The 25,234-nt window shown below is 41.0% G+C and overlaps 1 protein-coding gene across 3 annotated transcripts in view; it reads right to left on the minus strand.

Annotated features, from left to right (window-relative positions):
- Window positions 1–6,757, minus strand: part of LOC140464151 (polycomb protein suz12-like) — a 51,965-nt gene extending 45,208 nt beyond the window's left edge. The window contains exons 1-3 of one of the 3 annotated variants that reach the window (XM_072558934.1): window positions 6,530–6,757; window positions 5,676–5,722; window positions 5,331–5,395 (exon numbers count right to left, since the gene is read on the minus strand). In XM_072558934.1, coding sequence (XP_072415035.1) covers window positions 5,331–5,395; window positions 5,676–5,722; window positions 6,530–6,629 — 212 coding nt within the window. In that variant the 5' untranslated portion in view covers window positions 6,630–6,757. Of the gene's footprint in view, window positions 1–5,330; window positions 5,396–5,675; window positions 5,723–6,529 lie in introns of those variants that run through there. The other 2 variants (XM_072558933.1, XM_072558935.1) reach the window with 2 other exon arrangements.
- Window positions 6,758–25,234: the final 18,477 nt, after the last annotated feature.

A 25,234-nucleotide genomic window follows, 5' to 3' on the forward strand; every position in this document is an offset into this window, starting at 1 on the left:
CTTCCTCACATTTCTCTAACAACTCTTGCATAGAAACAAATCCTTTTAACAATCAACTCATGGGAACAGCTTGTTCTTCTGGACCTCAACTAAATTTTGCAATCTCCTCTCAATTAAGGATCAAGACTAATAATTCAGCCTAAAATTAATCCCTATATTATAGGACATCAGAGCTTTTCAGCAACAGCATAAAACTAAATAAATGGCAATATGCAGTACTTTACCATAATTCTCCAAGTAAACAAAATTTTACATCGAGGGGAAATAAAAGCCAGTTGCAACCAGTACTTCAAATATGATCATGCTCTTCAGTGCAACCAGAGAGGATACACAGTGAACACACTTGACATTAGACAGCAGGAAGTGACAACTGACGAACACAACTGGACAATGAACTCCTACAGTGTACAAATGGCTCACTGATTTAGCATCATGTTTTGAAATGGCTTCCAGATAAGTTAAAATAGCAGCTCAGCTCACAGCTCAATTCACTAATAAGTGAGCAACAAAAGATTTCAAACTTAAAATTGGTTGGATCAAATATTCCAACAATTTTGGATGTGTTTAGGAGTGCTGGGCCAAACAACTGCTAAATTGAAGTTAAATACTGTATAAAAATGTCAAACACAAAAAGCAACCTATGTCACTGTGCTACAGGATTGCTGAATGCCTATTTAAAACTATACCATCGTTTCACCTGGAAAAAAAAGACATCAGTAACAAATGTTTTCAGAAAACAAACATTTCATGTTTTAAATTACTGAATCATCACTGAAGTATAAGGGTACAATTTTCAGACCCATATTTGGATGTCATCACATGGGTCAGGAATCAAAAAGACAAGATCCCTGTGTCAATTTCAATCATTAAAACATCTCCCTGCTTTGCACTTAAAATGATATAAACTTACAAAATAATTTGAAAGCAGTCTACCCTATGTAATTTGGTCAATTTCTTAGATAAAATTAAGTTACAAAACCATTTCGTTTGATGACCATGCATTCTCATTGCATGTTTGAAAGGATTTTGTCCCACACAGGTCAATAAATGCATTTTGGCAAAAGCCATAACAAATTTTGTTTTAGGAGGTGGGGCCCAACAAACCAATGTCTCAATCCAATAGTTTTTTTAGTCTGTGGTATTTCATATTACAACTTGCATCTTAAGTTTGTGCAATAGACCAGTCTTTCAAGAGCCTAAATGTGATCAATACCCTACCAATCCGAAACAGACATATGGGCTTGATTCAGTCATCAACCATTAGCCCAGATTGAAAACTTGTTTCATAGCCATTTCAAGTGTATGAATTTGAGCCAATATTTATTCAAAGGTACAACAATGTGGTAGCAGGCAAGTGATATATTGTAGGAGCTGCCAATGCAATATTAAAGAAAAGCCAACTGCTTAATCTGGTTTTATAAATCCCATGGGAATATTAAAAGGCAAATGCCAGTATCCTGGTCAAGATTCTTCCATCAACTAACAAAATCAAAAATAATTATCACAATGGCACGCAACATGGTCAGTCTACCCAAGAAGGAAGAGCAAATTTGGTTCATTCACTCAATCATTTGTTAATCTGAAGAACAAGTTAATTACTTTGGCAAATCATACCTCAAAAAAAACTATTAGAGATCCAGGTTCTAGTCTGAATTTACAAACAGCACCACATTTAGGACAACCTACTTGCAACTCAAGATGGATCAAATTTCCTGTTACTATCAAGTATTAAAAACCTGACTAGCAAATTTTCTTCTCTCACCAACTAAAAGTAAACTATCTTGTTCACCTTCTTCGAAAAGAGTGGTACAAATGTGAAAAAACAATATCCCTACACTTCACACCTAATAACCTTACTACTCCAGTGCAAACAAAATTTGAGAGAAAAATAGAACTATGATATATTGCAAGGCTATCAATTGAAGTTCAGACAATCTCCCTAAAATTTGGTCTATATTGCAGCTCCTCGAGGCTTAATATCAAGCATTAAATCAACCACAGCACTGGGTGCAGTTACACAACTTTGGGGACCCTCTGGTGCTCATCTATGATGACGTGCCTTTATGCAACTACATAAAGCACCTGACAAAACAAGCAACACAAAATCATTTTCAGAAGCCTGTCTGCAAAATCATTTATTAGCTAAGTGACAAGAAAACTATATAAAATGGCCTTTACATTGCTACACCAGCTAACCAGAACCAAAATTAAATTTTAAGCAATAATTCTGCTTATTTCTGCCACACTTTCCTCTATTATCCTAATTTGGTCATCAGAATTTGTATTTATATGAACAGATGAAACCTAATGACAACAGCAATACATTACACAATGGAGAGATAGCAGTAAACACACCAAAAAGGTGAAAACTGATTCAGCAAATTTGCCGACTAAAAAAGATTAAATGTTTAGCAGATGAGGTTTAACATAAAACATACACAAAACAATCAACTGTTTAAAGGTGACAACTTAATCCCACAATAAAAACATGCACTGCAGCTCAAATATTGAGCTATGTATTTTTCAATATTTTGTTTTATTTTAAAGCATATAAACATCAAAATAAAAACATTTCACTACATCCACTATGGGAGAAGCAGAAACTCATTAAGACCCTAGAAGCACAATTTTATACTTTTTTAAACATAAAGGATCAAAAAATTACATGCAGACCATTTTGCTGAGGTGAAGCAAATATGAGTAAATGAAAATCAGTCACACAAAAAATTGAATACTGCAAGTAACTCAGGCCTGAAGTTCTCAGCTGTATGTTCATGAGTATTGCTACTCGTTTAAAAATTTAATCTAGAGATTAATTTTACATAGGAACACAAACATACAATAAATATAACAGCAGGTTAGTCAGCCCCTCAATGCTGCTTTCCCATTCAATAAATGCATGGCTGATTATCCTGCAACCTCAAATTCACATTCCCATCTCAACAAACAGCCTTTAAATCCCTTGTTTCCCAAAAATCTACCTCTACCTCAAAACCGTTCAAGTACTCTCCTGCCACAAGGACCTTTTCAAGGAAAGAATTATAAAGACTCAACCCACAAAACATTTGCCAAATCGGTTAAATGGCAGCACTGATTTTTTAAGGAATAACTTAATTCTAGATTCTCCATTGAGAGAAAACATACTTCTCACATCTAGGTAAAATCTGCCCCATCAAGACCCTACAGGACTTTCCTACCATGACCTCATCCTCAACTCCAGCATGTACAATCATAACCTGTCCAATCTTACCTCATAAGGCAATAGGCCCATTCCAGGTTATGGGTGTAGCAAACATTCTCTGAACTGCTTCAAATGCAATTACATCATTCCTTCTTCCAAAAGAAGATCAATACCATGCAATAACCAGTTCATTGATGCTCAGTTTAAGTTCTGCCAGGGACACACTGCTCCTGACTTTGTTATAGGCTTGGCTCAAAGATGGACAAAGGCACCGAATTCCAAAGGTGAATTAAATGACAACCCTTGATATCAACCAATGCCACCCAGAACAAAGGCAGCAAAAGGAACACCAAACACAAGCTCCCTTCCAAGTCACTTGGAAATATAATCAGGGCTCCTTCAGTGCCACTGGTTCAAAGTCCAGGAATTCCATCCCCAACAGCACTGTGGGTCAACGTGCAGAACATGAACTGAAGCAATTCACAGTGTAGTTCATCACCTTCTCACAGGCAACAAGGGATAGGCAACAGAATAAATCAAAGGAAGTGCTCTTGATATGGCCACACCAATGTCCTGTATACCTGGAGCATAACCTCCCTAAGTTTGTATTGCATTCCCCGTTGAATAATTGGTAACATTGTTAGCTTTTAAAATTACATGTTAACTTTGTGATTCAGTCATTCAGTCACCTAAATGCTTCTGCATCTTAGAACTATGTAATCACTCACCATTTAGGATGTTTCTTTAACCTTCCAGCCAAAGTAGACAAGTTTCACATTTTCTCACATTCTACTATTTGCCCCACTTTCCCCACTAACTTATCCTAGCTATGTTTTTTTGTAACTTCATATCACCTTCACAAATTTTCATACCTATCTTTATCATTAGCAATTTTGACGATTGTACCTTCCACCCTTCATCCAAGTTATTTATATAAATTGTGAACAGTTGAAGTCACAGCACTGAACCTGATGGTCTATCACTTAGTAAATACTGGATTAGTGGTGCTGGAAGAGCACAGCAGTAAACCTTGCCAGAGAATTACCTTTTGATGTAGGAATTGTACCAGTCTCCATCACTTCCCCTGGAAGCTCATTCCAATCAAGCCCCACCCCATGCATGAAGAAGTTATCCCTTAGATCTCTTAAATCTTTTCCTCTCACCCTAAATCTATGCCCTCTTGTCCTGGACTTCTCTACCTTGGCCAATTCACCTGACCTGCACATCTTGGGACTGTGGGAGGAAACTGGAGCACCCAGAGGAAACCCACGCAGACACAGGGAGAATGTGCAAACTCCACATAGAGTCGTCTGAGGCGGGAATTGAACCTGGGTCTCTGACGCTGTGAGGCAGCAGTGTTAACCACTGTGCCACCGTGCCGCCCGAGTCCCATCTAATCCAAGTCCCATTCTTCTGAGACAACCTTCTTTGCTGTCCACTACACCAATCATCTGCAACTTTTACTAGCCATACCGCCAGTGTTCACATCCAAATAATTGATGATAAAAGGCAGTGGACTCAGCACCAATCCGTGGGGCACACTGCTGGTCACAGGCTTCCAGTACAAAAAGCAGCCATCCATTACCACCCTCTCTCATACCTTCTAGTGAATTTTGTATCCAAATGGCTAGCTCTGTCTGTATTCCACCTGATACAGCATTGTTAACCACAAGGTATGCACTGAAGTCTACAAGTGAGTGATGGAGAACTTTTTTTAACCACTTACTATATTTAGGATTCAATGCTGAACAATTTTTGTAAACTAAATACCAAGCTAATTTAGTTTAGCATTTTAGTTACTGAGACTTGTCTATCAGCCACATATTATGCCATGACTGAGTTATGCATTTGTCCTTCATGTTCAACACTTTTCTACACCAGGCATTAAAACAGGAGATGGGGTTTAACCAAATAGCTTCAATTAAGCATCAAGAGGATAGACCCACTTGCATGTGTGGAGAGACCTTAACAAGCCCTTCACCTGGCATGTAAAAAAAAATCAGGTTTACTCTACATCCAAGGGTAATTCCTTTCCTGTTGACATTTCAAACCATAAAGAGCAATCTGCTACAAGTCAACAAACCAATTAACACTCAGCAACGAGATTTTGTTCCTTTGAGCCTCAGAAATAACATTACAAAGAAATTACCTTTTGGCATTTGTTCTTGATAACCGGTGTGACATATAAGTAAGAGTTCTGTGCAAAAAGATGGGCTGAAATACAGAACAGACTAGTCAGAATACTGCCATAGGTTTGATCGCGTAATGATCGGGAATCAGCATTTAACAGAAATGATTCATTGAATAAATTCAGAATCATCACATTGACAAGATATTAAAAAGTGTCAACTTAGATTAAATGATTACGATAATTAAAAAACGAAAAACATCATCGGCGACTATATTAGTATACATATTAGACAGCATAACGCCCTCTTCCCAAAACACCAGCTCCGAAAAACGAGTCTCTATCCAATTTAGATCAAAAACTCACCGCTATGAGGTTTCTGGTTCGGAGAAATCTGTAAATTTGAGTCGGTTCTGGGAAGAAGAAAGGGAACGAATGTGTGTCACAATCTCACCCAGGGACTTTTCATCTCTCACCGTTTTACTGCAAGGGATTCACTGAATACAAACCAGAAGGGTCTTCTACCCGAATTCTGAAGTTAAAACATGGGTGGGTTCCTTTACCGGTAAAAGAGCGCACTTTGGAAGCGCTGCAAACCAGAACAGAGGAGTGGGGTTGTGGTTTTTATTTTAAATATTTTTTTTTTGAGTTGCTACCAACAACTCTTGTGCCCACAAGCCACGAATCGTACAGGTTGGATTTTTTAAACACGAGAATCGCGAGTGGAGATGACCCATTCAAGCAGTGAGGCGCGCAACCCCTTGACATCTTTCTCTGCCTAAAGCTTAAAAGATGGGAAGATATTTCTTCGGGGTGGGATTCGGGACTACCCAGGCCACCAGCCCCCCTTTCCTGGGAGACTGGAGGGGGGTGGTGGGGGAAGAGGAGACTGGAATCGGCGGGAATGCTCCTGCAGACTCTCCGGACGGTGAGAGCGGGGCTGGGGAACACGTTGAATCTTTTCCCAGTAACGCGGCCTAGTCCGCAGCCGAATCCTCGGTGTTTACCGCCAGACCGGGGAGGGAGAGTGACAGGAGCCCGTGGGAGTGTTGGAATAAGCTCGGTTATATTGGCAATGTTGGGAAGGCAACGGTGGGATGGGGGGGGGGGGGGGGCAGTAAGAATTTAATAATTTCAGGAGAGGAAATCCAGTTTAAAAGGTTTTGTACAAAAGGGTTTCTATAGTTTTGAGTTTATAAGGTTATAAAACCACCACTTACTCTCGAAGGCCTGCAAGAAGAGCTCGTGGTCGGCCTGGATTTGGTCAATCTTGGGCTTCCTCACGGCATTTTTCCCCCCTCCGTGTTTGTGAGGAGCCATGGCGGAGTCGGCAGCTCGAAGGGAAGGAGGGGGAAATTCCCTCAGAGAGACGGGAGGGGGGGTTGTGTGTTGGTGGGGAGTCGGCCGGTGGAGGAGGACGAGGGGGGGGGTGGGTGGGGGAAGGGGAGGGGGGGAAGGAGAAACCAGAGAATTTTCCACTCGATGACTTTATACCGGCGACGTCAACCAAACCTGGACGGCTTTCCCTTACCCCCTTCTCCCCCCCCCAACTCACGAAAGAAACGGACGTCCCGGCCACAATCCCGCCCCCCCAAGACTATTCTCCTTTGTCATTGGTTGGCCGCCCTGCCGGTGCGGGCCACCCCTCGAGTCCCATTGGCGGGCGTCCGCGTCACTCATAGCCTGCTTCCGTCCAGCAGGTTCGGTTGCAGCGGCACCCGCCAGGTTTTTTTTTGCCGCTCGCTTTCCTTGAACCGTTTTCGCGGGAAAGGCCCGCGCTGCATCATGGGTGTAAAGGGGGGTGCTGGGGGTAACAGGATCAACCCTTAACTGAACAGCATGGCCAAGCCTGGGTCACATTATCAAGTGTATCTTTTCAACTATTCCCACAACAGTTATTTAGTTTATAAAATATTAATCTTATTGATCATGTTGTAGTGGAATCATTCATTATGAAAATAAAACCTCAACTAAATTGTGGCTACATCATCATTTATCTGAAATGAAATTTCAACTTCACCAAGATGCAAAGCAATGCCAAGTCAGAGTTGCACTATCCACATCCACTCTATCCACTTCGGCTATCCTAAAAACATAATAATCTTTTCTTAAATATAAGTCATGGCACATTATGGTGGAATGGTTTACATATCTAAAAACAAAAATAATTGTTTGCATATCTAAAAGTATTTACACATAACATACATTTTTAGCTAACACTTGGTATTAACTCTACACCATCTAACCATTCCCAGAATTTACTTAGGGGGTATATGGAGGGGGGAGTGGTGACGGGAAACAAGGTGGGGTGAGTTCACCATTGAGACTTAACTGGATCTAGCCCATAAATACTGCTGGATATTCTGCAGCAAGTGATTCACCTCCTGAGTTTCCAAATTCTTTCTACCATCTCCAAAGCAAATGCCAGGAATGTGAATACGTCTGTTATCTGGGTAATGTCTCCTGCATCTTAATTTATCTGTTACTCCCCACTTTGTTGACTATCCCGTCTACCGTCCAACTCTACCTCCCATCATATCAGGTATTTCCAACAGCCAGTGCTGATTGATTTGCTCATCCAAAGATCTAACTAAGGCTGCAATGGGTCAACCAAAGATGTTCTGTGTGTAATAACTTCCCAATTGCACAAATAAGTCTCTAACACTAACCATCTCCCAAGTAAACTGAGAAAGCAACCAAGAGCACTGGGACATTTGGGACTCTTTCTGTTTGACTCATCCCAGGAATTGCTGCTCAGAATTACTGCATTTTAATGAAAAATTTCCTGGCCAAGAAATGTCTGCAGAATGTGTTAAGTGCAAATCATGGTGATAATCTCATCAGTCCATCTCAACCCAAATATTAAAATCACGCACGCACTTTTCCAAAGGAGGTTATTCATAACAGTTAAATCTTCTACTACTAAAGGGAGGCAAGTGTGTTCACAAATTGTAAAAAAAATTAACACTCCCCAACCATCTCTCACTTACCATTGTCGCATTAAAATGACTGCCAATGTATTTTATTCATGCATTCTGAAGGATTATTCTCATAGTTCATTGACTTGGAAGAGATTGAAATGTAGTGACTCATCCAGTGCACTGGGGGAGGAATTGAGTCGATGAGAACAGGGGTGTGAAGTCTGAAGGCAGCTCATCATTAAGGAATGGAGTCATCAGCAAAATCATGGCTAAATGACATGACATCTTGTGATGGAAAATTCTAAAGGACTCCTGAGCAATGTGAAAATGAGGCAGTTGATGAGTCATCAACTAGAACAGATCAAGGGATTGAGGAGGAAATTAAATAGCCAAGAACATAACTTTGATGGTAGACCACATAAAATAACCTAATTAGAAATGAATATCCTTACACTTTGGTATATGCATGCAAATATACATAAACAATTACATAAACAGGAAAAAACATCAAAGAGGCTGAGGACAACAGAAGTGGTCAATTTCTGTTTGCAAACAATTAAACTTTAGCTACAAGTCCAAAACAAGAATGCATCTGAGTCATAAGTCTGACACATGAAACTGATAAAAACAAATACAATTTGAAAGGACGGAAAAGGAAGAATTAGAGAGAGGGAAGGCAGAGAAGAAGAAAAATAGGAATTTATTTTGAATATTTTACTTTAGTTGATGAAAGAAAGAACCCATAGTAGAAATAATTTCCCTGGATAGTAGGAACCTATGTGTAATAACTTCCATGGATCAATGTCTCCCATAAAGCACAAACAGTAGCTGTCCTGTATGACAGATAATAAATCAGAAGATAAAAACAATGTAAAAAAGGCAGTACGTTAATCATGGATGATTTTAATCTTAATGTGGATTAAAGTAAACAAATTAGCAGAGGTCATCACAAGGAAGAATTTATAGAGTGTATTTGGGACAGTTTTCTAGAACAATACATTTTGGTCCGACCAGGGATCGGGCTCTTTTGGATCTACTGTAATGAGGCAAGTTTCAGAACTGACCTCAGAGTAAAAGATCCACCTCGGCAACAGTAAATGTAACTATAGAATTTAGCATTCAGTGTGAGATTGTAAAACTTGGGTCAGAAACAATTGCGTTAGATTTAAATAAGGGTAATTACATCAGAAGAAGGGTAGAATTGACTGGAGTGGATTGGGAAAGGAGTTTAACAGCAAAGAGAGTTGAGAAACAATGGCAGACATTTAAGAAAATAATATTTGACTCACAACAAAGATGAGGAAGAAAGATCCTAGAAAAAGAATAAGCTAACCATAGTCATCAAGGAAGTTAGGATTATCAAATTGAAATGAAGTATAATGTGGCCAAGATTTGTGATAAGAAGATTGGAAATATTTCAAAAGTGAACAAAAGATGATGCAAAAAAAGTGAAAAAATAAACTAACAAAATAAACTAGCAAATAATATAAAAATGGACATTAGGAGCTTCTTTAAATAGATAAAAAGGGAGGCAGAGGCCAAAGTGATTTTGGGTCCCTAAGAGAATGAGGCTGGGGTGAAGATAACAGGGAATGTGGAGAAGCAGAGGGATTGAATAAATAACTTGTTTCGGACTGAATGGCAGTGGACACAAATACTAAATAACTAAAGCCAAAAATGGGAGGAATGGTGGAGGAAATAAATACAGCAACTACCACTGGAGAACAAATACTAGGGAAATAAATAAGGTTAAAGGCTGTTAACTCCCCTAAACTTGATGAGTTGCATCCTAGGATATTAAAAAAAGTAACTGCTCAGAATTCTTGTAATAATCTTTCAAAAATCCTTAGATTCTGGTAAAGTCTCAGAGGACTTGAAAACTGTCAATTTAAAACCCTTTTCTAAAAGTGAGGGAGAAGAAAAACAGGCAATCATAGACCAGGTAATTTGATGCATCATTGGCAAACTGTTCATCTCTTAGAAAGGATGTAAGACAGAACATTTAGAAACACATAGTATAATCAAGCAGAATCAGCATAACTTCATGTAGGGAAAATCATTTCTGACAAATTTATTAGAATTCCTCAAGGAGATAACAAGCAAGGTAAATAAAGGGAAACCAGTAGATGTAATGTATTTTGATATCAATAAACTACCACATGGAAGATTACTTTATAAGAGCCCACGGTCTTGGAAGTAGTATATGAGAATGGATAGAGGATTGGCTAAGAAGACTAAGAGTTGGGATAAAGGGGGAGCAATTTCAGGATGGCAACTTGTAACTTGTGGAGTGCCACAGTGATCAGTGCTGGGGCAACAATTATTTATAATATATTAATGACATATCAATGAAATATTGTCTAGTTTGCAGATGACACAAAAATAGCCGAGAAGGCAAGTAGTGGGGATGAGACAAAAGTCTACGTGGGGATAAAGACAGGTTAAGTAAATAGTCCAAAGCTTGACAGCTAGAATATCATGTGGGAAAATGTGAAGTTATACACTTTAGCAGGAAGTTTGGAAGTACTGAATGTTATTTAAATGGGGAAAGACTGCAGAAAACTGTAGTACAGAGGATGTTGGAAGTTCTCATGCATGAATCACAAGAAGTATCCACATTCAGTGAGTACTATGAAAGACAAATAAGTTCATAAGACATAAGAGCAGAATGAGGTCATTTGACCTATCTAGACTGATCCGCCACTCGATCATGGCTGCTATGCTCCTCACCCCCATTTTCCTGCCTTCTCTCTACGTCCCTTTAGCCCATTACCAATTAAAAATCTGTCCTCCTTAAATTTACTCACTCTCCCAGCATCCACTGCACTTTGGGGGGTAGTGAATTCCATAGATTCAAAACCCTTTGGGAGGAGTAGTTTCTCCAACTCTGTTTTAAATTTGCTATCCCTAATTGTAAGACTATGACCTCTTGTCCTAGAATGCGCCACAAGAGGAAGCATCCACTCCACATCTATTTTATCCACACCTTTTACCATCTTGAATTCATCAATTTGATCTCCCTTCATTCTTCTAAATTCCAAAGAGTGTAGGCCTAAATTGTTCAATACCTCTTCATATGACAAACCCATCATCTCTGGGATCAAACTAGTGAACCTTGTCTGAACTGTTGCCATTTATTTCAAAAGGAATGGAGCATAAATGTTGGGAGGTTTTTCTGTAATTATACAGAGCATGAGTCAGATTATACCTAAAATATTGTGAACAGTTTTGATCTCCTTATCTAAGGAAAGATATACTAGAAGAGAGGAGGTAATCAAGGGAAGGTTCACTAAGTTGTTTCTGGGTATGGATGTACTGTCTTATGAAGAGACGTTGAGTAAGTCATGCTGGTATTCATTGGACTTTAGAAGAACGAGCAGTAACCCTATTGAAACATGAAGAATTTTTAAGAAGTTTGATAGGATTGATGCAAGGAGACTGTTGCCCTTTGTGGTAGTATCTCGGACCAGACAGCATAACCTCAGAATAAGAAGTCACTCATTTAAGAAAGAGGTGAAATGGATTTTTTTCTCTCAGAAAGTAGTGAATTTATGGAACTCTTTATGGAACGCAGAGGGCCACTTAAAAATATTCAAAGTTGAGACAGACAGATTTTCAATCAGTAAAGGAATCAAGGTTTATGGGGAAATAGGTCGGAAAATGGAATTGAGGATTATCAGATCAGCCATGTTTTCACTGAATGGTAGAATAGACTCAATGGGCTGAATGGTCTCCTTCTGTTCCTACATCTTATGGTCTTATAGTTGCCAGACTCAATGAGTGCTTTCAGCATTTTCTGTTTATATTTCGGGTTTCCAGCATGCACAGTACTTTGCTTTTGGCCCACTGGATGAAATGGAAAGAATCTGAATCCAAAAGACAGATCTATTCCTTTGGTTCTAGAAGTATGCCAGTCTGGGTGTTCGAGACAAAAAAATCCTGCAGATGCTGGAATCCAAGGTAGACAAGCAGGAGGCTGGAAGAACACAGCAAGAAAGGTTGCATCAGGAGGTGGAGAAGTCAACATTTTAGGTGTAACCCTTCTTCAGGCTTGGAGGTGGGTATAAGGGGAACTGCAGGTAAAAGGGGTGGGATGGGGGAGGGTTTAGGGTCGGGAGAGAAGCGGAGTGGTGAGGTAGGGATAGATGGCCTGGTTGGTCAATGGGAGGAATGAATCCATTTGGTAGCTGGAAGGAAGGGCTGGTCAGAGGGATGGAAAGGAGGATGAGGGGCTGGAAAGTGAGTTGGGGGATGGGAAGGGAGGCCGAAATTAGAGTCACACAGTGCTTCCTGGTTCAGTTTTAAAACTCATGAGTATGCTGCGCAGTTTGACCTTTTTCTCAAGTTCCATCACTGGTCATCTTGAAGCCACTTCAATCTCTAAATGCCCTCTTTCAAGAAAGAATGTTACTAATTGGTTATGAGAAAAGTGACAAATGACACGAGACATGATCATAAATAAGTTGGATCCCAGAGATACCCTTCAGAATTATCTAATTAACTTCTAATTTGAACTCTCATTAATCTCAGTATAGATTTTATAATTATCTCCAGTCTTAGAGAAGGAAAGAGAAAAGTCAACAAGGTGTTTCACTCCTTTTTGCTTTCAAGTGCCTTTTGGAGGTAAGTGCATCAATCCTGGGTAAGGAATAGGTCAGACCATGATCATTACCGATAGTCAAGTGGATCGTGGATAGCTAGCAGTTTCCTCAGGCATCTCTTAGAATCCCTAGAGTGCAGAAACAGGCCCTTCAGCCCAACAAGTCCACACCGACCCTTCAAAGAGTAACCCACCCAGACCCATTCCCCTACATTAGACCCTGACTAATGCGCCTAACCTACACATCCCTGAACACTACGGGCAATTTAGCATGGCCAATTCACCTAAGCTGCAAATCTTTGGATTGTGGGAGGAAACCCACGCAGACACAGGAGAATGTGCAAACTCCAGAGAGTTGCCCGAGGCTGGAATCGAACACGGGTCCCTGGTGTTGTGAGGCAGCAGCGCTCACTACTGAGCCATCGTGCCACCCCAAAAGAAAGTGAATCATGATTGTGTGAATAAATAAATTAGAATATTCCAATAAATTCGGAGAAACAAATGCCTATTGCTATTAAAACAAATGTTTAGGTAAGGGAGACACATTTGTGTATCTTAGTGAATGAGGTGCAAAAAGTGTGTGGCTGCACTTAAAGGAGGAAGAAGGAAGCAGGAAGTCTGTTAGTTACTTTAGAAGCTGCAGCATAGTATGTGAATCAACAGTTAGTGCCTCTGTAAGTGTATCCAGGGTTAGCTGGCTCAGACTAGGTTTGACCTCTTGTCTATACAAGGTTAGTAATCTCAAACAGAGCAAGAATTCAGGTAAAAAGGAAATGGCTGGTGCTCTCAATTTATGTGCATCAATCTAGTAAGAGCAAGACCAGGCTTGGCTGTATTGATTCCAGAGTTGCATAGAGATTGTTAAAGCTCAAGCATGTTTAATGAACAAAAACTGAACTGGGACCAACTGCCCTGAAGCTCTATCACAGTAAGAAATGAGCATCTACAAGAGGGGATGAGAAAATAAAATTGGCAAATTTTCTCTTTAGTTATTAATTGCTTTGAGGTTGAATTTATTTTTTTTTGACATAAATCTTAGTCCAGGCATGTGGGAAGAATGGTCACTCGTGTTAAATAAGTTTAGATAGATTTCTGTGTAATTATATAAGGAACAGACAGTTGACATGCAGGTATAGCAAACAATTAGGGAAGCACATGATATTTTGACTTTTATTGTAGGGATTGACATACAGTACAAGAGAAGTTTCGTCATAATTTTATGGCCTTCCTGAAGGCATTTCAAACAGCCCTACACAACAGACTTGTGAGGAAAATTGTAGGTCATAGAATAACAGGATCATGAGCTAGGGGGATACAAAATTGGCTGAATGAAAGGAAACAGAGAGTAATGGTCAAAGGATGGAGGAAGGTTTATAGTGGTGTTCCCCAGTGATCCACATTGGGTCATTTGCTTTTCCTAAAACGCATTAATGATCTGGATCTTGGTGTGCTCGGGATAATTTCAAAGTTTGCAGCGGACATGAAATTTGGAAAAATTGTAAACTGTGAGGAGGATACTGTAGAGCTCCAAAAGGACATAGTTGTGGATATGGTGGATAGATGGCACAAGGGATTTGATGCAGAGAATTGTGAGATGGTGCACTTTGATCAGAAGAATGTTGAAGGACAATAGGAAGTATGGGTTGGGGTTCATTTCTCAACAGGGTGCTGGAGCATAGGGAGCTTGGTGTATGTTTTGATTGATTACTGAGAGTGGAGGACTGCTGAGGTTTTTAATAAAGAATACATTATCCTCAACTTTATTAATGGGATGTAAAGTACAAAAGCATGGAGTTAATGCTGAGCTTGTAAAAGACTCTTGTTCGACCTCAGCTGGAGTATTGTGTACAGTTCTGGGCAATAAATTATAGGAAGGATGTGAACGCAGTGAACAGAGCACAGAAGTGATTCTAAGAATTATTCCACGGATGAGAAATTGCAAGTTATGAGCATAGATTAGAGAAGCTGGGACTGTTCTCCTGTTCTCCTTGGAAAGAAGAGGAGATCTGATGGAGGTTTTCAAAAGCTTAAGGGATCTGGATAGACTGGATAGGGAGAATCGTTTCCCACTTCTAAACAGATCAAAAATCAGACAACACAGATTATAAGTGATTTGCAAAAGATGTAAATGTCAGGTGAGAGAAAACATTTTTTAGGTTAGGGTGAATAATTAGGGTATGGAATGCACTGCCTGGAAGTGTGATGGAGGCAGATTCCAAAGTCACATTTGAGTGGGATTTGACCAATTATTTGTATAGAAATAATGTGCAATGGTTTGGTGAAAATCAGGAGATTGGCAGTAGATTAATGGTGCTCATTTGAAGACTGGTACAAGTATGATAGGCCAAATGGCCTCACTCTGCACTGTATCACTTCCGTGATTCTGTGGGGCTTTGGCAAAAGCATACCTGGAATACTGTATGCAGTTCTGGTCTCCAAATTTAAAGGATATATTTGTAATGGAAGCAGTCCATTGAAAGTTCACTAGATTGCTCCAAGGATAACAGGGTTGACTGATGATTAGAGTTTGAGTAATGTAGATGTATATTCTCTGGGGTTTAGAAGAATGAGAGATATTCTCATTGAAACTTTGAAGATTATGAAGAGACCAGAAAGGGATTCTGAATATTTGTTTTTCTAGCATGAGCATCACTTGCAGGATAAGATCAGACTGAGATGAGTATTTCTGCGTGCAAGATTACAAATGTTTGAAATGTTCTACCCCAAAGGGTAGTGGTTCTGCCATCACTGAATATGCAAGCCGAGATTTTTGGTGTTTCAACAAATGGAGGGATAAAGGGAACCAGTGGAAAAATGGAGATGAAGCTCTGAATCAACATAATCACACTGAATAGTGGAAAGGGTTCAACAAATGCTAAGCTCTCTGCAGAATTCCCCCATTTACCTGAATTTTAGACCTACATTGACAGAAAGCACAGACCAGGTTTCTGTACTTAACAAGAATTAATACTTATTACAAATATATAGATTCTAACTACAGACAAAGAAAATGAACCGTCGATATATAACTCCACTAGTTAAAGCTCTGACCCCTTCATAAGCTTCCCCAAACACATTCAGACAGGCACAGATTATGAAATATAGGTGATATGGACACAGGGAAAGACTGAAAAAGCAGTTCAATGATCCCTATCTCCAGAGTTTGCTGAGATGATACTTTGGCTTTTCAGGAGTCTTGATCTTTCTTCCCCAAATACTTTCCCTTGTTTCCATGAGCTTATTGGTTAAGAATCACAGCTTATAGTTAGGATGGGGGAGAAATAAATTGGCTTTCTTCAGGCTGGAGATTGTTTTTAATTGCAAGAAAAGGGATAGCTCCTCCCTTTTCAAAGATCCGATGGCTTCTCCCTCAAACATTTGTACCCACAAGCTGCTCAGCTACATTGGAGCCAATCACAAAGTTGGCAGGCAGGAGGCCTTTGTAATTGGTAACTTACTCACAATACCACAGACCAATCAGCTACTTGCTGCCAGCCAAAGCTCCAATTCATACACATCCTTTGGCTCAAGCTCATTTGTAACTAGACATCTTCACAGTTTGAACAAACAGCTATGTAACCAGCTCTTACAATGAGTGACAGGTAACTTGCTTTTAAAAAGTGCAACAATCTTCAATCGTTGTTGGCTGTAAAACAGTCCTTTTCATATTTCTGTCCTCTCTGAAAATTAAAAAGATACAGTCTTTACATGCTCCCATTTTTAATGTTCTTATTAGAGATCAAGCAGTGTGAAACACCCTGCATCTCAGCAGGAGTTGGCATATATAAGCAATAAAAGAAGTATGGAGATCAATATTGAGAAAAAGGAAATACTTTAAATAATTTAACTATTTAATTTAAGATGAATAAAAAACCAAATCAATATTGTATATAAGTTGAACTTTTGGAGATAATTTTCACTTCAGTACAGTGAGTGAATCATTCCACTATTATTATAGACAATAGACAATAGGTGCAGGAGTAGGCCATTCTGCCCTTCGAGCCAGCACCACCTTTAATTATGATCATGGCTGATCATCCTCAATCAGTACCCTGTTCCTGCCTTATCCCCATAACCCTTGACTGCACGATCTTTAAGAGCGCTATCCAACTCTTTCTTGAAAGTATCCAGAGACTTGGCCTCCACTGCTCTCTGGGGCAGAGCATTCCATACACCCACCACTCTCTGGGTGAAGAAGTTTCTCCTCAACTCTGTTCTAAGTGGCCTACCCCTTATTTTTAAACTGTGTCCTCTGGTTCAGGACTCACTCATCAGCGGAAACATGCTTCCTGCCTCCAGAGTGTCCAATCCTTTAATAATCTTATACGTCTCAATCAGATCCCCCCTCAGCCTTCTAAACTCAAGCGTATACAAGCCCAGTCGCTCCAATCTTTCAGCATAAGATAGTCCCGCCATTCCGGAAATTGACCTCGTGAACCTATGCTGCACTCCCTCAATAGCCAGAATGGCTTTCCTCAAATTTGGAGACCAAAACTGTACACAATATTCCAGGTGCGGGTCTCACCAGGACCCTGTACAACTGCAGAAGGATCTCTGTGCTTCTATACTCAATTCCTCTTGTTATGAAGGCCAGCATGCTATTAACTTTCTTCACTGCCTGCTGTACCTGCATGCTTGCTTTCATTGACTGATGTACAAGAACACCTAGATCTCATTGTACTGCCCCTTTACCTAACTTAACTCCATTTAGGTAGTAACCTGCCTTCCTGCTCTTGCCAACAAAGTGGATAACCATACATTTATCCACATTAAACTGCATCTGCCATGCATCTGTCCACTCACCTAGCCTGTCCAGGTCACCCTGTATTCTCCTAACATCCTCCTCACATTTCACCCTGCCACCCAGCTTTGTGTCATCAGCAAATTTGCTAATATTACTTTTAATACCTTCATCTATATCATTAATGTACATTGTAAAAAGCTGTGGTCCCTGCACTGATCCCTGCGGTACCCCACTGGTCACCACCTGCCATTCCGAAAGGGAGCTGTTTATCACTACTCTTTGTTTCCTGTCAGCCAACCAATTTTCAATCCATGTGCCCTAATTTTGCTCATTAACCTCCTATGTGGGACTTTATCAAAGGCTTTCTGAAAGTCCAGGCATACGACATCCACTGAATCTCCCTTGTCCATCTTCAGAGTTACATCCTCAAAAAATTCCAGAAGATTAGTCAAGCATGTTTTCCCCTTCATAAATCCATGCTGACTCTGACCTATACTGTTACTGCTATCCAGATGTGTCGTAATTTCATCCTTTATAATTGACTCCAGCATTTTTCCCACCACTAAGGTCAGACTAACTGGTCTATAATTCTCTGTTTTCTCTCTCCCTCCTTTCTTAAAAAGTGGGACAACATTAGCCACCCTCCAATCTGCAGGAACTGATCCTGAATCTATAGAAATTGGAAAACGATCACCAATGCATCCACGATTTCTAGAGCCACCTCCTTCAGTACCCTGGGATGTAGATCATCAGGTCCCGGGGACGTATCAGCCTTCAGACCCAACAGTCTCTCCAACACCATTTCCTGCCTAATATAAATACCCTTCAGTTCAGGTCCTTCAGCCACTGTTACATCTGGGGGATTGCTCATGTCTTCCCCAGTGAAGACAGATCTAAAGTACCAGTTCAACTCTTCTGCCATTTCTTTGTTCCCCATAATAAATTCACCCGTTTCTGTCTTCAAGGGTCCAATTTTAGTCTTAACCATTTTTTTTCTTTTCACATACCTAAAAAAGCCTTTACTATCCTCCTTTATATTTCTGTCCAGTTTACCTCCGTACCTTATTTTTTCTTTGCGTATTTCCTTTTTAGTTATCCTCTGTTGTTCTTTAAAAGCTTCCCAGTCCTCCAATTTCCCACTCATCTTTGCTATGTTATACTTTTTCCCTTTTGTCTTTATATGGTCCTTAGCCTCCCTCATCAGCCACGGCCACACCTGCATCCCCTTAGGATCTTTCTTCCTTTTTGGATGAACTGATCCTGCATTTTCTGCATTATACCCAGAAATACCTGCCATTGTTGTTCCACTGCCATCCCTGCTGGAGTATTGCACCATTGAACTTTGGCCAGCTCCTCCCTCGTAGCTCCATAGTTCCCCTTATTCAACTGAAATATTGTCACTTCCGATTCTACCCTCTCCCTTTCAAATTGCAGATTAAACCTTATTGTATTGTGGTCACTACCTCCTCATGGCTCCTTTACTTCGAGGTCCCTGATCAAATCTGGTTTGTTGCACAATATCAGATCTGGAATTGCTTTCTCCCTGATAGGCGCCAGCATGAGCTGTTCTAAGAAGCCATCTCGGAGGCACTCCACAAACTCCCTTTCTTGGGGTCCATTACCATCCTGATTCTCTCAGTCTATCTGCATGTTGAAATCCCCCACAATAACTGTAGTAATATCTTTGTGACAGGCCAATTTCAGCTCCCTATTCAACTTATACACTACATCCAGGCTACTGTTTGGGGGACTGTAGATAAATCCCATTAGGGTCTTTCTACCCTTAGAATTTCTCAGCTCCATACTGACTCTACATCTCCTGATTCTAGGTCCCCCGTGCAAGGGACTGAATATCATTCCTTACCAACAAGGCCACCCCACCCCCTCTGCCAGTCAGTCTGTCCTTACAATAGCACGTATAGCCTTGAATATTCATTTCCCAGGCCCTGCCCACTTGAAGCCACGTTTCAGTTATCCCCACAACATCATAACTGCCAATTTCCAAATGAGCCTCAAGCTCATCCATCTTATTTCTAATGCTTCGTGCATTCATATATAATATTTTTAATTTGTTACCCCCCTCACCCTTCCTACCAATCCCTATTTCACTTGACCTTACGGCATGATCCTTTTTTGAGTTTTCAGCTCCATTGATTCCGTTGTCTTTCTTGACTTCTCTTGTTCTAACTTTCCCTTTAACTTCCTTCTTAAACTCAACACAGAGAATGAATAGTTTAAATGCAACTGTGTTGCAGTGGCAAACCTACCTGCCAGAATGCTGGTCCCCCACCTATTAAGGTGCAACCCGAGCCTCTTGTATAATTTATTCTGACTGCTAAACATACCCAAGTGATCCAAGAATTTAAATCCTTGCTTCCTGCACCAGTTCCCCAGCCACACATTCAAGTCTATTATCTCCCTGTTCCTGTCCTCTCCCGAGAATAGGGAGCTGAAATTGGCCTGTCGCAGCCCGAGAAACTGGAAGCAAACTGGAGATAACCACCCTGGATGTCCTGGTTTTCAGTCTTCTTCCGAGTTCTCCGAAGTCCTGCTGTAGAATGTCCCTCCTCTTCTTCCCGACGTCATTTGTGCCGACATGCACCACCACGTCTGGCTCTTCACCTTCGCCCTTGAGGATTTCCTGCACTCTGTCTGCGATGTCCTTAATCCTGGCACCAGGAAGGCAACACACCGTCCTCAAATCCCTCCTGTTGCTGCAGAAACCCTTTCGGTCCCTCTTACTATGGAATCCCCTATTACCATGGCTCTGTCTGACTCCTCAGCTCTGCCTCCATGCCAAATTCTGATTGGCAGACCTGACCGCCTCTCAGACTGGCAGTGACGTCTGCCTCTACGGTTTCCAAGAGATTCAACCTGTTCCTGACAGGTACTTCCCCCGGGGTCTCTTGCACTTGTCTCATCTCTCCCTTCCTCATCGTCTTCTCCCTTCTACTCTCTTCTGGTATGCTCTGTGTAATAACCTCGCTGAAGGTCCTGTCCAGAAAGACCTCGTTCTCTCAGATGAGTCTGAGATCATCTAGTTCTTTCTTCAGTGCTGCAATATGCTCTGTCAGAAGCTGAACATGTACAGACTTTCCACAGTTATTCGAGCCAGCTACACCAGAGTCCCTGACCTCCCACATCATGCATGCAGTACACTGAATCAGCTTGGCAGTCACACCTACTTAAGTAACTCTCACTCATCTTCCCAACAGCCTCTGCGCTCCGACTTCACTTCCGCCCAGCTCCCACCGCTCTCTGCTACAAACGACCGCAGGCTACTAATTCTAAATCTTCTGAATTTAGATGGTGATTTGCTTTGGTGAATTCTAACCTAGCAGATCATGTGTGAGTAAATTAATTTTCCCAGTTCCATTTCCTGTGAAAACCCCTTCTTGATTGCTAAGGGTACGTTGCAAACTTCTTCAAAGAAGGTATTTTTTTCAAAGAAGGTATACTTTTTTCCCACTGTTGTCAGGTGTATAAACTGTAATGTTTTGGAACTCAGTGCAAGACAACCATTTATATTCTAAAAAGTCCATTTCATTGAGAAATTGCTGCCTGTCCACATCCCTTAGTAACATTTCAAGTCTCATTCTCTTTGATGGTATGAGGTTGAGACTGCAGTAAATTGGTGTGTTCAATGTTTCAGCACTGAGTAGGATAAGAGGAGGAACACTAATCAGTCAACAAATTTATCAACCTCTCATCAACGAGGAAGGAGGTGCAAAAATTAAGTTTGTATATTAATCTTACATTTGGGTAGGTTTAAGAATAAGATAAGGCCATATTTCAGTTAAAAGAGCGGGTATTGGATGTATACTGAATTTGAATATGCTGTGTAGTACTTTGAGGTATATTCCTCATTTTGTTTCAGTGATATTGAGATCCAGATCTTCTAAGGCCCTTTGAGGAATATCTATGCATTCACCAATGTTATTCCAAATTTTACTTCTGAACCAATATTTTTTAAGGTTGATTTGAAGGTTTCCAATGTTTGGAAAAGCACTTTGAGTTTTGGCATTTGCACTGTGTTCAATGTAGACCCATGTGAATCTGGGAGAACCTGAGCTTCAGATAGGTAAAGCAGCACTTACAGTTTTTTAGAGTTTCAATTTGAAATTAATTAGCCTGGGCAGGGGGCTTCCACTTTGTAACGGTGTTTTCTATGACATTTTGGCCTATCAGACTGCTGACTCTCATTACCATTAACAAATTTGTGATCAAAAGTTGTCTGAATTGTTTAGCTACTGGCTTTCTTGGGGTGATACATTAACCACAGTTTGAAAGAGGTGATCTAGCATCAGCAGTTTAACACTAGCATGAAGACCAAAGAGGATCCAGAACAAACCCTTCTGCTCCCATCACATGCCAGCTGAATGTTTGCAGTCTCCAATTTGGCAGTCAAACTGGAGATTATTTAATGCAAGCCTTTGCACTTTCTTTGTTTCCAAATCTGTTTTCCGTTTGGGCTGCAGATAACCAGCTTGGCACTTTTGTAGCTATTGTCTCAGACACAAAATATTTGGGCTCTAGGCTCTTCTCTCCTTTCTGGTTTTCATTGTGTTATCTGCTTCCCAGAGATTTTCTAAAAAGCCTGCTGGTAATTAATGACTTCCAACTCATATCAGTCCTTCTTTGCACCCGGAATTGAAAGTAGTTGTACTTTGTTGTAGTCATGAGTATGAATTGTATTTAGAAGATCTTTCCTGTGTTGTTCAAATCATGCATTTTTCTGCTGAAGGTCATGGATTTCCTCATTATTTCAGTTTGTGCCAACATTTATGTGTAGTATTGCTCCCTTTCGTTAGTCATAATTGGCCAAATTGCAAAAACAACCAGAAGTCAATTACCTCTAATTCCATTGGAACGCAGGAACATAGCCACTTGCTTTAAGCTTGCAGACAATTTGAAAGTGGAACATTTAAACATAGAGGGCAGAATTTTATACAGGGCTAAACTATGAGAGTTATGGCAAAAAAAAGTGACAGAAACACATAAGATGTCCATTGAGGCCTGTGTTGATGACTGGCCTGGCAGCTCAGTGGTTAGTATTACTACCTCACGTTTCTAGGGACCTGGGTTCAATTCCAGCCTTGGGTGATTCCCTGTGTTGAGTTTGTACATTCTCCTTATGTTAGTGAAAGTTTCCTCCTACAGTCTAAAGATGTGCAGGTTAGGTGGATTTGCCATGGGAAATGCATGGTTATCGGGTAGGGGGGCTGAGACTGGATGGGATGCTCTTCAGCAAGTCCGTGTGGACATGTTGGATCAAATGGCCTGTTTCCACACTATAGGGATTCTATTCTACTCTCTTGATGTTGGGAGCAACTTGTTTTGTCTTTTAAGTAAGTTCTGGGTATCAAAGAGAGAGTCCTACGAGGTAACAGCAAGCTGTCTATCAAGGGCATTATTCTTTGTTAATGATATTATTATAACTGCACATCTTGTCTTATTAATACACTACTTCCTATCATACCACCCATTGTGAGAATTCTTGGTGTGAAAGTCAGAGTGGGTACCTGCTACTTCAAAGCACCTGTTGCTGTGAAGAGCCTCCATGTTGCTCACCACCTAACAGTATCTCAGGCAAGGTCCATGGGTACCAGCTACATGCACCCCTTATCCACATTGGCATCCAATAATTGCCAATCCCTCAGGATTCTCATTGGACAGGAACTTGCAGATGCTGGTGTTCCTATGTATCTGTTGCCCTTGTCCTTCTAGATGGAAATGATCATGGATTTGGAGGATATTTGATGTTGTGGTTCTGTTCGCCGAGCTGGGAATTTGTGTTGCAAACATTTCATCCCCTGTCTAGGTGATATCTTCAGTGCTTGGGAGCCTCCTGTGAAGCACTTCTGTGATGTTTCCTCCAGCATTTATAGTGGCCTGTCTCTGCCGCTTCCGGTTGTCAGTTCAAGCTGTCCGCTGCAGTGGCCGGTATATTGGGTCCAGGTCGATGTGTTTGTTGATAGAATCTGTGGATGAGTGCCATGCCTCTAGGAATTCCCTGGCTGTTCTCTGTTTGGCTTGCCCTATAATAGTAGTGTTGTCCCAGTTGAATTCATGTTGCTTGTCATCTGCGTGTGTGGCTACTAAGGATAGCTGGTCGTGTCATTTCGTGGCTAGTTGGTGTTCATGGATGCGGATCGTTAGCTGTCTTCCTGTTTGTCCGATGTAGTGTTTTGTGCAGTCCTTGCATGGGATTTTGTACACTACATTAGTTTTGCTCATGCTGGGTATCGGGTCCTTCGTCCTTTGATCTTTGATGAATTTCTGCAGTGACTTTTAGAGATAGTACACACCATTACTGGTGAACGTCAGGGGGAAGAGGGTGGATGCTTGTGGATGTGGTGTCTATTAAACTGGCTGCTTTGTCCTGGACGGTGCAAAGCTTCTTGAGTGTTGTTGGAGCTGCACCCATTCAGGCAAATGGGGGAGTATTCCATCACAATCCTGACTTGTGCCTTGTAGATGATGGACAGGCTGTGGGGAGTCAGGGGATGAGTTACACACTGCAGTATTCCTAGCCTCTTACATGATCTAGTGGCCACTGTGTTCATGTGGCAAGTCTAGTTGAATTTCTCGCAGTGCTGAATGCTTACACAATTTGGCATTCCTCTCCATTGGGCCATCCATGAGTTAATACTACCCCAAGCCATGTAGGAGGCATCACGTCAATACCAAATCTTGCTTTGGATCATAATGTGCCAATAACTTAAAGGGTGATTGCTATTTCTTCACTTCCTTGAAGCCTATGGCTTGGCTATGAGATCATTTCAAAGGCTGACCCTTTTTAAAGAGTTGATGCAAAGGTGCCACGATGGAGGGCAGGTTATGTCTGAACGTTCTATAATAGTTCACCAGCCCAAAGAAAGACCTAAGCTCCAGTGGAGATGTGGGAGCTAGGGCACTTTTGATAGGTCCCACTTTATCTTCTAATGGGTGTAACCCAGTCTTGTCGACTTTGTAGCCCAAGTAAATCACTTAGAATGCCTGGAACACATATTTTTCCTTAAAGGCATACATCCACCTGGGAGAGATATCTAAGGACTATGTCCAACCTCTATAAGTGCTGCTTATTGCTGTTCCTGGTATTAGCATATCATCTGGAGCAGCATGGTGGCTCAGTGTTAGGGACCTGGGTTAGATTCCAGCGTCAGGTGACTGTCTATGTGGAGTTTGCACATTCTCCTGTGTCTGTGTGGGTTTCCTCCCACAATCCATCATATCAGGTGGATTGGCCACACTAAATTACCTATATTTGTAGGTGCATTAGTCAGAAGGAAATGAGTCTGGGTGGGTTACTCATCAGAGGGTCAGTGTGGACTTGTTGGGCCAAATGGCCTGTTTCCACACTGTAGGGAAATTTAATCTAGATAAATGGTGACTTGGGGTCGACCTTATAAAATATTCTCTGTTGTCCGCTGAAAAGTTGCACAGGTTGATGATACCCAAAATGGCAGTCTCGCATATTGGTACAGACTTGAGGGGTATTAGTTGTAGCGTACTTCTGGGAATCCTTATCGAACCACAATTGCAAGTATGCATGGCTCACGTCCCGCTGTGAAGGATAGTCCCCTGACAGCTTTCATATAAGCCCTCAATGCCAGGGATTGGGTAGTTATCCAGCTGCGATAAAAGTAATTTACCGTTG

This window comes from Chiloscyllium punctatum, chromosome 39 (genome assembly GCF_047496795.1).
Source record: "Chiloscyllium punctatum isolate Juve2018m chromosome 39, sChiPun1.3, whole genome shotgun sequence".
Lineage (NCBI taxonomy): Eukaryota > Metazoa > Chordata > Chondrichthyes > Orectolobiformes > Hemiscylliidae > Chiloscyllium > Chiloscyllium punctatum.